Source organism: Epargyreus clarus, unplaced genomic scaffold (assembly GCF_041222505.1).
Source record: "Epargyreus clarus isolate Ecla_fem2 unplaced genomic scaffold, WU_Ecla_fem_2.2 ptg000015l, whole genome shotgun sequence".
NCBI classification, from domain to species: domain Eukaryota; kingdom Metazoa; phylum Arthropoda; class Insecta; order Lepidoptera; family Hesperiidae; genus Epargyreus; species Epargyreus clarus.
In genome coordinates this window covers 10,618,911-10,631,061 of record NW_027332223.1, presented here as the reverse complement: position 1 = coordinate 10,631,061, position 12,151 = coordinate 10,618,911, and the positions used below count along the sequence as shown (strand labels likewise).

The following is a 12,151-nucleotide window of genomic DNA, read 5'->3' as shown; positions in this document are numbered from 1 at the left end:
CTTGTCGCTCGCAACCCCGGTAGCCCCCTTTTAGTCGCCTCTTACGACAGGCAGGGGATACCGCAGCCCTATTCTAGTCTCGGGACTACAGGGACAACATCTTCCATAGCACCTACCGTCTATTCCTTGATTACCTACTGTGTACAAGTTAACATGGATGTTCAGGTTAAGTTTGGAACAACCTCATGTCAAGAAGCGTCAAGCTTTCTTCATATAATAGAAGTATCAAACGAGCATGATAGTGTCGTATAGAATTGAAAGGCGTCTTTACTTGTTCTTTCCTAAGCTAAGATGCCTTAATCCTACACGAAGCCGGTTAATCTATCAGTTAGGGGTAATGAAAAATAGATAGTGGCCGATTCTCAAACCTCCTGAATGTGCACTAGGATTTATAATGTCATAAAATGGTATTATTTATTATTATTAATAGAAGAGGTGAGACATTGCTAATGGCATTCCATTTTCATACATCACATGCCTCCAATCAACGCCTCCAATAAAATATAGTTGACACTTGGCAGGAACAACTTGTTGTTGAACGCAAGTTCTAAAATCGTTCTATATAAAGGCACGTAACGTTTAAAAATAGGGCACACGTCAAACATGTTAAATTTACCTGGTTAAAAAATAAACACCATTCAGTACTGATAAACGAAACGCCCACTTTAAAGTTTTTTTTATATTCCACGTGGGTTATTTCTTGGTCAATATCCTAACCGATTCATAAACATCGTAATTATTTCTGTATTGTTTGTAATGTTAAGTAAATCATGGTCATAAATAGAATGCTCTCATCTCATTAGATGATGATTACAAATCATGGTCATAAATAGAATACTCTCATCTCATTAGATGAGAGTATTCTATTTATGACCATGATAGGTAATGACCTAACCACATTTTTATGATTATTTTTAGATAATTACGTAGTTTATTAGTTCATTAGTTACGTAGGTATGTTCATTAGTACGAGATCCCTCTTAGTAACGCTGAGGACGGCCACCGGGGTGGTTTTAGTGCGGTAAGAATCCCACATAACCCTGTGTCGCTGCCACGGCACCGGATACCTTTTGAAAGTTTCCCCTCGTCAAAGGTTCATTAGTACGAGTATATTTCCTTAGTTTCCTTAGGTATCCTAAGTTATAATTACTTATCGACGTAATGGGTTACATTACGATTTTCATAGTGAATTTATCATTTAGGTGACTACATATTTATAATTACTTTAGTTTAATAATGGCTGAATATAGAAGCAGTTAGCATATCGAATAGTAGTATAGTGTTTGCAATAAAATACTTTAAGTTAGGAAGGTTAAGTCTGTGGTCCCATATTGAATTGCGTCTGAATAGTCATTTATCATTGCGGAAGCCTTTGATTCTAGATGTTAATTCGCCTTCCTTATTTCGCTCTCAGGTAACGAGGTAGACTACGCTGCAGACCTCATCTATTTACAGAAATACATGTATATGTACCTTTGTAATAAAATAATATGTTTGCAGCTTACTTAAATAATTTTCGTACTTTGAATATTTAGTTTGTCTTTATTTTGCGTAGAAACCCTTTTTCAGCTCATAAAAATTTTTGCTATGCTATTCACATACATTTTGGCATTCTATCTATCTTCAGCCCACGTTAGTCCACTGCTGGACATAGGCCTCTCCCAAGGCACGCCACTGAGCCCGATCTTCGGCTCTCCTCATCCAGCTAGTTCCCGCCGCCCGGCGCAGATCGTCGCGCCACCTTGCAGGAGGGCGTCCCACACTACGTTTGCCTAGACGCGGTCTCCACTCCAAGAGCCGTCTACTCCAGCGATTGTCGGCTCTTCGACAGATGTGGCCAGCCCATTGCCACTTCAACTTGCTAGCCTTTAGAGCTATGTCGGTGACTTTGGTCCTCATCCGAATTTCTTCGTTGCGGATCTTATCTCTCAGAGATACACCGAGCATAGCTCTCTCCATAGCACGTTGAGCGACTTTCAACTTATGGACTAGCCCTACTGTAAGTGTCCACGTCTCGGCTCCGTAGGTCATCACTGGTAGGACGCACTGATCAAAGACCTTGGTCTTCAGGCTTTGCGGTATGGGCGACGAGAAGATGTGACGAAGCTTCCCGAAAGCTGCCCAACCTAACTGGATCCTCCTATCGGCTTCCTTCTCAAAGTTGTGTTTACCCAGCTGGATGATCTGGCCTAGGTAAACGTATTCATGCACAACTTCGAGAGTCATACCCTCAACGGTAACTGGGCTAGGAATGACATGAGTGTTGAACATAACCTTCGTTTTGTCCAAGTTCATTCCAAGCCCTACCCGTCGGGAGGCTCCATTCAGGCTGTTCAGCATTTCCTGCAGCTCCTGCAGCGATTCTGCCATAATGACGATATCATCGGCAAAGCGCAGGTGCGAGATGTAATCTCCATCTAACCGTATGCCCCGTCCTTTCCAGTCCAATAACTTGAAGACATCCTCCAATGCAGCCGTGAACAATTTCGGGGACAAAATATCCCCCTGTCTCACGCCTCTGCTTAATTGGATGGGTCTTGTTTGGACGTTCTGGATTTGGACGGACATAGTTGCGGTGTTGTACAGACATCTCAGCACATCGATGTATCGCCAGTCGACCTGACATCGCTGCAGAGATTCCATAACAGCCCAGGTTTCGATAGAGTCAAACGCTTTTTCATAATCCACAAACGCCAAACACAGGGGCTGATTGTATTCCGCGGTCTTCTGTATAATCTGCCTCACTGTGTGGATGTGGTCTATGGTAGCAAAGTCTCTACGAAACCCGGCCTGCTCTGGTGGCTGGAATTCGTCAAGTCTTCGTGCGAGTCGATTCGTAATAACCCTCGAGAACAACTTGTAGGCATGGCTCAGGAGCGAGATGGGTCGAAAGTTTTTTAGCATCGTCTTGTCCCCCTTTTTGTGGAACAAAACTACGATGCTCCTGTTCCAAGCCCTTGGAGTTCTCCCTGTTTGTAGGACGGAGTTGAACATCCTAACTAGCTGTTCAAGGACTGGTTTCCCTCCAGCCTTTAGCAGTTCAGAGGTAATGCCGTCCTCACCAGGGGCCTTTCCATTTTTAAGTTGTCCGAGGGCTAGTACGATCTCCCCAAGACTGACTTCAGGAAGCTCGTCGGTGTAGTGGCGTGTTAAGGTGGCTCTAGGATCCGTGGCTTGAGGTTCTGGTCGTGGAGCACGTGAGGCATATAGCTGGCCATAGAAGTCTTCTACTTCAGCGAGAATTTCGGGCTTAGAAGTGACGGTTCTACCATCCTTGGTCTTTAACTTCGTCAGACTACTCCTTCCAAGGTGATGTGCGAAAACTTTAGACCCCCGGTGTCGCTCAATTGCCTCTTTTATAGCTTCAGCATTTGAGCGCCGAAGGTCTCTGCGTATAGATTTCCGCACATCCCTTGTAAGGCGTTGGAGTTCTGACGGTGTGGCATTTATTTGCTCTCGTCTTCGCTTCATGAGCTCCAGAGTCTCGTCTGAAAACTTGGACTTCCTGTCCCTATGCCTCGTTCGACAGTACCTATTGCCCTCGTCCCTGATGATCTTCGCCACCCTTTCGAAATCCTCGTCTATGTCTGCAGTGGGTTCCAGGGCGTCGAATCGGTTTTTCAGCTCCAACTGAAATTTATTGGAGCTCATTTCAGTTTGTAGAAAAGTTGGTCGGAGCGCAGACTTCACCATATGACTTCTTTCAAGCTTGATATTGATACTTAGAGAGCCTCGTACAAGTCGGTGGTCACTGCCGGTATTAAACCTATTGACCACTGAGACGTCTTTAAATATGTGCTTACAGTCCGATATGATGAAGTCTATCTCGTTTTTGGACCTACCATCAGGGCTTTTCCAGGTCCATTTCCTTTGTGGTTTTTTCTTGAAGAAGGAGTTCATCAAGAACAACCCCTCGCTCTCAAGGAAATTGACCAGCATTTGTCCCCTGTGGTTTCTTCTGCCAAAACCGTGGTCACCAATTGACGATTCGACGCCAGTCTGTAAACCCACTTTAGCGTTAAAGTCCCCCATGACAATGTTGTAATGAGCCTTTGTGGTGCTATGCAAGGCTCTTGCTATATCTTCATACACTTTTTCAACTTCTTCATCCAAATGTGTTGAAGTAGGAGCGTACACCTGAATGACCTTAAGAGAGTACCTTTTCGTCAACTTCAGTATAAGGTACGCAACTCGTGTCGACACACTGGATACTTCTACAACATTGTCAGTGAGAACCTTATTGACGAGGAATCCGACTCCGCCTTGGGAGAGGCGATTGCCTTCTCGGAAGTAGAGGAGATGGCCTGATTTTAAGGTTATTCTGTCCTCCCCCTGTCTTCGGACCTCGCATAGCCCTAAAATCTGCCAATTCACTCTCTCCAACTCTACCTCGAGTTCAGCAATGCTTTCGTCAAGCCTCAAACTTCGTCCATTGTACGTCGCCAGGGTCAGTTTTTTGAGGTAGCCTACCGTAGCCCGGGGATTCTTCGCACCCCCTGCCCCACCGATACCATGACCGCTACCGTGGCCTGGCCTGGTGGAGCGGCCGGGAACTAGGGGCCCTTTATGTGTCGCGCAATTCATTTGGGAGGTATTGCCCTAATCGCCACGCTGGGCAAGCGGGTTGGCGATCGCAGACACTAGACCTTTCTACCATCTGACGCTGCTGCCCGTCATTGGCACTGTCATTTGATGTCCAGTGTAAATGTGATGGTTATTCCGCCATCATTTCGGTCGTCATTTGCCTCGTTCGTTTTTCAGCAGGGTGTACCGCGTGCAGGTGAGGTTGACTTTTGAGACTTGAGATGTTATGTCCCCTTACACCCCCATTTTGGCATTGATTTATACTAAAATATTCAAAGATATACGTATTTTTATCAATAAATCACAAATTACTGACTTCTCGTGGACGAGTACACACTACACACTCATACAATGAAAGAAACACATAACGATACACACGTTCTGGTCATAGATAATAATTCCTTTATATGTTTTCCATAAACAATAAAAATATAATAATGTATTTTTTCTGTGCTTGTGACTGAATGTAACCTTCAATTGTAGACGGCTTCCAATAGATGGCGTTAGTAGTAACGTTCTCTTATCGCAAATATTCCTGTTAACAGTGATATGAATGTAGCCGTTTTCCGAATCAAATACTTAATATTAAACACTAAACTGTATTCAACATTTTATATTTAATTACGATTCTTTAAACATGAGACATGTTTCTCAGACTACGGATATTAAATATATATAAATGATATTATATTAATGTAACATGGTAAGAATCAACTGTAACGTAATTTTAACGTAATTGAATTGTAACGTAATTTTTAACGTTAACGTATTTTTTAAATGCCCTACCTACTTTAGTACGTAGGTAAATTCGGAATAAAATCTTTAAAAGCTCGCGTTCCGAGCTTCGCAAGATGGTATCGATCGTATTCGTTTGTCTTATACACAGCCTACAGCCTTACATTTAGCCTAAATTAACACATTCAGAAAAGGTGAGTCGCGTTATTGTTTCCATCTAAATAATAAGCCTACATATTCCATTGGAGTAACAATACGTCTCTAACAATCGGTTACGAGGAGCTCAAAAGTTTGGGCTGCACAATGGCGTATAGCATACAATGGCGATTCTGTTACCTGCGACATCAATATGTGCATAATAGTATGGCATGGCGCGCTGCAGTGATTCACAGTCGTCGCCCGCTCGCCCTGTACAAATGTCGACTGTGACTCACACTGCACAGCCGGCATAGCGAGGGAGGATGCCCATACACCCATATTCTATGATTAATAGAGACGAGCAAGGATGTTGATATGCTATCTGCCTCAAACATGCGTTGCTTATCTAGAAAGATTACGCGCTTACTGACATTTCACCCCAAATAATCCTTCTAGATTCATCGAACCTTCAATGACGTTGGGTTTTAATGACAATACAATATGGACGTAGGGAGTGGAAAACTGTTACATGCAACGCGTGTTCTGACGAAACCGGTCGCTACCAAAGATGGCAACCGGTCAGGCTTTGAGGCTGATCTCGGCCGCGCCGGCGCCCTACATATGACCTAACCGCTATCTGCGATTGGATTTCTTATTTCTTTCATGAATTTCGACCTCTCGACTCAGTTCCAGAAGAGCAGTGATAAGTTTAGGCGTTACTAGAGCTTATTAGGGGTTAAATTTTGTATCAATAAATCGTTACGTCCTCAGAAATTCTCCAGATTGGAACAAATTCTTGGATGTTTGCCAAAGTCTTAAAATGCTTACGGTTATTTGGAGGAAATGTTGGCCACATGCTTATAGACTTGCTTCTCAGTTGTTCACGCGAAACTCATTTCCAAAAAAAAAACGATACATGGAAAAATTATGTCACAACAGAAATTGACTCGTTTCACTAGAAACCTATCTTGAGCTCGCCTTTGTTCATAACCGATGTTGATAACGAAATTGATAGATACAAGCGTCATATCAGGATGATAACGTCCTCTAATCATCTAGTTCATAATCATTCTTATCATGTACCCAATTCGATAGTATCGACTTAAAAACATAATGTTCAGCATTTATAGTGATTAGATCGAAAAAGTATGACATAAGTATGAAAAGTCTAAATAATTACAACATCATACCAACTTAGTTTATTTTAAGTAGGATGTTGATACTTTTTAAGAATTATTGAAGAATTTTAGAATATAATTTATAAACTTCGGCTGAAGCTGAGGTCTAGGTAATTACGTAGAATAAATATAAATATGGAGACTTTTCTAAAACTGCTTTAAATTTGCATGCCTTAGGATACATTGGTGGATACTATGACAATCTGGTGATGCGTGTTATAACAAACAGATTAAACCAAGATTCTAAAAATACTTCAAAAGATTTCTATCAATATTACGCTTCTACAACTCATATCATTTTAGCATAAAGAATTTTTTGGTAAAGACAGCAAATAATTCCATTTTAATTTGAGATAAATTAAAGTATAAGTGATAATATGTTATAGATATTGCATTTTGCTATTATCAAAACTTGATTTCATATTAATTACTATAATCTCATGTTTATTATGATAATATTGAACATACGAGTAGGTAAGTATGCGTTAACTTAACATTACCATACATCCGAACCAAGGGCCAGCGGCAGACAACTTGTATTAAAATAATAAAAACATTACTAGGTAGCTTATTAAGTTGTCCCTGTAGTTCCGGGACTAGAATAGGGCTACGGTATCCCCTGCCTGTCGTAGGAGGCGACTAAAAGGGGGCTTCCGGGGTTGCGGGCGGCAAGAGTGGGAGCTCGAACCGTCCAGCTAGCGACCCCGGGAAGGACGGCGGTATGTGTGGTCGCATACCGTCGTAAACACTACATGGTGTGGGAGGAGCGAAAACTGCTCCTCCAGGGTAGAGCCCGATCGGGGCATCGCGCTTGGAGGGCTCCGGTTGTGTTCCGTCGGAGATCCCGGAGTTCTCCAACAAGCGTTGAGGACGGCCACCGGGGGGGTTTTAGTGCGGTAAAAATCCCACATAACCCGGCGTCGCTCCCACGTCGTCGGGTACCTTTTGAAGGTTTCCCCCTCGAGAGAAAAAAAAAAAAAAAAAAAAAAAAAGGTAGCTTATTAAGTATTTCAACCAATAATAGGGTAACACTCCCAATTATTGGCACTTTAAGCATCACTATCCAATGAAGTCGTGAAAACTATCTTTATTAAGTGTTGTCAGAAACAAAAAAATATAAAGAAGACAAAAATCTTGTTAATTAACAATTTTAAATTAATGAAACACCTGCTAGATACATATTTAATAATGTTTTTTATAGTATTTATTCAAAAACACGATTTTCCCAATTACTGGCATACTTTGACCAATTATCTACATGCCTAGGTCCATTTATTGGCCTATCAGATTGTTCCTTATTAAAAAGGAAAGTTGTATATAGAAAACAAGGATAAAATAAAAAAGGCTAGTAAATAAGTAATCCCATTTATTTATGTGGTTACTTAAACATCCAGAAAACAAAATAAAAACAACACAGTGCAACCTTAGCAATCATTTGGTTCATATAAAGTAGTATCAAAATAACCATTCCGTTAAAATTTTAGGAAAATCAACAATTAGGTATAAAATAATATCTTTTATAACTACACAATAACTTAAACGTAAGAGATCAATAGTAGTAACTGGGTAGTTATACCTAAATATCTAAATTATTGTACTAATCTACCTAATTAAGCTTCAAATTCAGTCAAAAACTTCTCTATATCAGCGTCAGTGTATAATATCTTGTTTTGTTTTCTATCCTTATTTTCAGGTGTTAAATTAGCGTAGTCTATGTCATTTTCCTTTTCCTCTTGTTTGTCATCCGGTGTATAGTCTACATTTGCAATTTGGGGTGGAATTAAGGTATGGTATTTCTTCAAAACTGTGTTTGGTCTTTTTTGGCTTTTCTTAACTTTCGATTTAGTGTCTGGTACCTTTAGTTTTGTCTGCTTAATTTTTGCTTCTAATTTCTTTTTTTCCCTTTCTTCTTTTCTTCTCTTTATGCCTTCTTCTTTTTCTTGTTTGACTCGTAGTTTTTCGCTTTCTATAGATCTCCATTCATCAGATGTCAGCACAAAAGGGGCTCTCTTTATGTTTCTAACGCCTTTTCGTTGAGGTGATTTAGGCAATACGAGGATATCCGTTAATTTAATAGGAGTAAGATTTAACATGGCAGTAGTATGTTTTTGAACCCTTAGAGGCGCTGGATCTATATAAGTTTCTATTTTGTCAAAATCGGAACTTTGTTTTTGTGGAACTGTATCGACGCGTTCCGTTTCTTGAAGCAGAACAGAAATTTTATTGTTTTGAGTCTTGACATCATGCATTTCTGCTTTATGAGATAAATGTAAAACTCCTTGTGAATTGTCAGATAAATTATCGTCAAAGTCTTCTGCTGTTACAATTACTTCCGCGGCAGGTGAAGGTGCGCATTCAGAAAAGTCTTCTTTCAATTCTCTGCTTATAATAACTGGCATATTTTCAATATCCATTGCATTGAATGTCATTTCAACATCTTGTTGCCTGGAAGTATTATTTTTGTTTAAATTTGTACCTTTTTGTGCTTCCGTGAAAAAGTTCCATATTTTTTTTAAATAATAGTCTTCGGGTAAGGACCACACATCTTGTTCGATTTGATTTAGTTTGCTTGCTCCTACAATATTCTTAAAATCATCTTTGGTCATCACTTTTTCTTTGTTAGCTTCATTAAAAGTTTCTGCATGCTGAATATTTGCTTTGCCTAGACATTTTGTATAGTCTACGGCATTTACATTCCACGGGTAAAGACCTGTAGCTTTAAATCCATTAATAACTGTTAATGCCGAGATCGTGTCTTTGATAGTCTTGTTTAGAAGCGGTACAAAATTGATCTTAGTGAGAGCTACTGATGGATTATTTCGCCTCCACTCCAAAACAGTTTTCTGCCATCCAGATTTTAATGGTTTGAATGCTGACACATCAGCTGGCTGTAGTAATCTGGTACAGTTGGGGTATAAAGCAATCAGGACAATTTCCAACTTCTTGCATAGCTCACTAATGGCATATGTTAAATGGGTTTTGTGACCGTCGACAAATAGTATTATGGGAAATTGAGTTCCTTTTTTGATCAAGTGAGGGTGTAGTACACTCTCAATGTAATCGTGAAAAACTTCGGCCTTCATCCATCCATTGTCACTTAGCCCTATACCCCAGTCTGATGGAACTTTGGACGTAATGTCAGCTGATAATCGTTTATTCGGAAATATAACCATTGGAGGTGTGAGATCTCCATTAGCAGAAAATGTGAACATTACAGTCAAGGAAGTTTTAGCCAGCGCATTGTCTATCTCGTAGACATTTTTTTCGCCTTTAGGAGCCAATACAATTCCTGTTTTAGGACACAGAAGGAAATTTGTCTCATCGCCGTTAAATACTCGGGATGAATCTGAAAGTATATTAAATAAATCGTTTTCTTTAAGGTAAACTTCAATTTGATTGAACCAGGCCCTCACGTCTTTTTCTGACACGGCAGCACTTGCTGCTGTGACTGCCTCAGGTGTGCGTACAGAAATGTTTGGATGTCGTTGAAGAAATAGTTTATACCACTTTTCGCCGTTCTTAAAAACGCTGGCCCTGTTACTATTTTTCAGAAAATTGGCTACACTACTAATTAAATCATCTTTCCGTTTTGGGAATCCTTTTCGACAACTAAGTAATATCCAATTTTCAAGGTCTTTTTCCTCCTTTTCCGTCAGAATAGTAGGAGGGCCTGGACGTGACCGGTGCTCAGGGTTCTTAATCCTATATTGCAAAGTAGCCCGCGGCACTTGATAGGTCTTTGCTGCCAATTTCTTACTCATTCCTTCTTTGACAGCTTGCAAGGCTTGATCTAAGTTCTCCGAGTCGTATATCTTACGTCGACGTATTTGTCTGTTTTTTTTTCTAGACATCTTAGGTGTAATTTTATGTTTCATGTTCAGATAAATCGGGTAGACTGAAAATAAAATCATAAGTAAGATGACACCAATTACGAGCATACTTATGCCTAATTATTGGCTTTAGTGTCGACAATTGGTAATTTCGCAATTGGCACCGGTGCCAGGATTTGGACAAAAATGCGTTTTTACTTGTATTTATTAATTATATAAAATGAGGTGGTCCACTATTCATATAATTCACAAAATAAACCTCCAAAAACAAGTAATCTGAAAAACCAACTATTGTCATTAGTGCCAATAAATTGGAATATGGATATTTTTGGATACCAAAAGTTGGCACCAGAATAAAATATTAATAAACAATGCAATTCTTAGAAATAGATTGTGAAATAGGGGGAATAATATATGTTGAATATCCTTTCAGTGATAAGTTACATTATAAACACTTGATTACTAAGATTCGAAGATATTAAAAGAGCTCTTACCTTAACAAAAAACTAGTTTTCACTAATCAAGTCGAGACACGCTCAGATGTTTCTATCGTTTCGACGCCATTATAATTTATTTTTGGTAGATGTTGCCAGTTTGGAAGCTCAAGATTCTACTACTCTTATTTAAATAAGTTGCAACACCGTGAAATTAGTTGTTTTCTTATTAAAGCAGATAAATCACAGAAGTGCCAATAATTAGTGGGGTGCCAAAATTAGGTCACTTTACCCTACATTGTCGGTGTTTATCCAATCCAATTTACCGTATAAATAAATTAAATGAGGAAAACCGATTACTATTAAGCTTTTCGTTTACCGTTTATTTGTAGCACGATAATGACTAACGAGCAACAATTACAATATTAAAGTAAACAGGTTTGACACCCATAACCGGCACTAAGTAGGTAAAATAGATAATTAAAGTGCAGGTTTATCTTCGAACATCAATTTGTAAGCATGAGGTTTTTAGGTTAAAATATTTTAAATGTTTATATTCAGACGATATTTTTATGTCGATGAAAAAATAAGTAGGTATTAAAGATTCTGAAGCTTAGGATATTATATATTATACTTTGAGCTAAAGGATAAAGTTTAATAGCATTCCTATATATAATTGAACAAAAAACCTTTACTAATATCATAATATGAATAAATCCTTGTAATAAAAGGACGTCGGTACCTACCAGCGAAGTGTGAGACGAACTTTCTCAATAATTCATTTAATTTAACAAAATGGCTTCCCTCGTCTTCATTATTCTGGCAGCGGTCTCTTCTGCGCATTGTCGCTGGTACGCGGCGCGCATGTAAATGGGGGAACATCCGTCTTCGACCGAATCTACGTCCACATCCGGTCGATGACATACCAGCCCAGCGTAAAAGCTCGCATATCATGGCTGCCGATCTCAAATACAATAGTATCTAACGGTCTTTGTACATTTGAAGCAGGTTTTTCCTCGAATTCGCTCTATCGGTGTCGAAACCATATGACAAAATACGTACACGGTACATTAACTGTTAACCATATGACAAAATAAGCTTTAAACAGTAGATACAACTAATCGTTTATTTCGTGTTACATATTCAATGTTTTACTTACTCAAAAACAAGCTCAAACGTTTAGGCAAGCGACACTTATATGTACCTAACGTATCTAACCTAAAAGCTTTTATGGACATCGCTGACAGCCATC

At 39.5% G+C, this 12,151-nt stretch overlaps 2 protein-coding genes across 2 annotated transcripts in view; one reads left to right on the top strand and one right to left on the bottom strand.

The window, feature by feature from the left end:
* The window catches only part of LOC140748014 (uncharacterized), a 204,348-nt gene that overhangs the window by 167,929 nt on the left and 24,268 nt on the right, over positions 1–12,151 (top strand). The gene's annotated exons all lie outside the window — the stretch shown is intronic.
* LOC140747998 (uncharacterized) lies at positions 7,985–11,195 on the bottom strand. The gene is made up of 2 exons (XM_073080675.1): positions 10,960–11,195; positions 7,985–10,530 (listed from the first exon to the last, which is right to left on the bottom strand). The coding sequence occupies exon 2, from the start codon at positions 10,508–10,510 to the stop codon at positions 8,246–8,248; it is 2,265 nt and encodes a 754-aa protein (XP_072936776.1). The 5' UTR covers positions 10,511–10,530; positions 10,960–11,195; the 3' UTR covers positions 7,985–8,245.

Bases quoted from the DNA above. Each gene is read 5' to 3' on its own strand.
- LOC140747998 (XM_073080675.1), bottom strand. From the start codon at position 10,510: ATGAAACATAAAATTACACCTAAGATGTCTAGAAAAAAAAACAGACAA.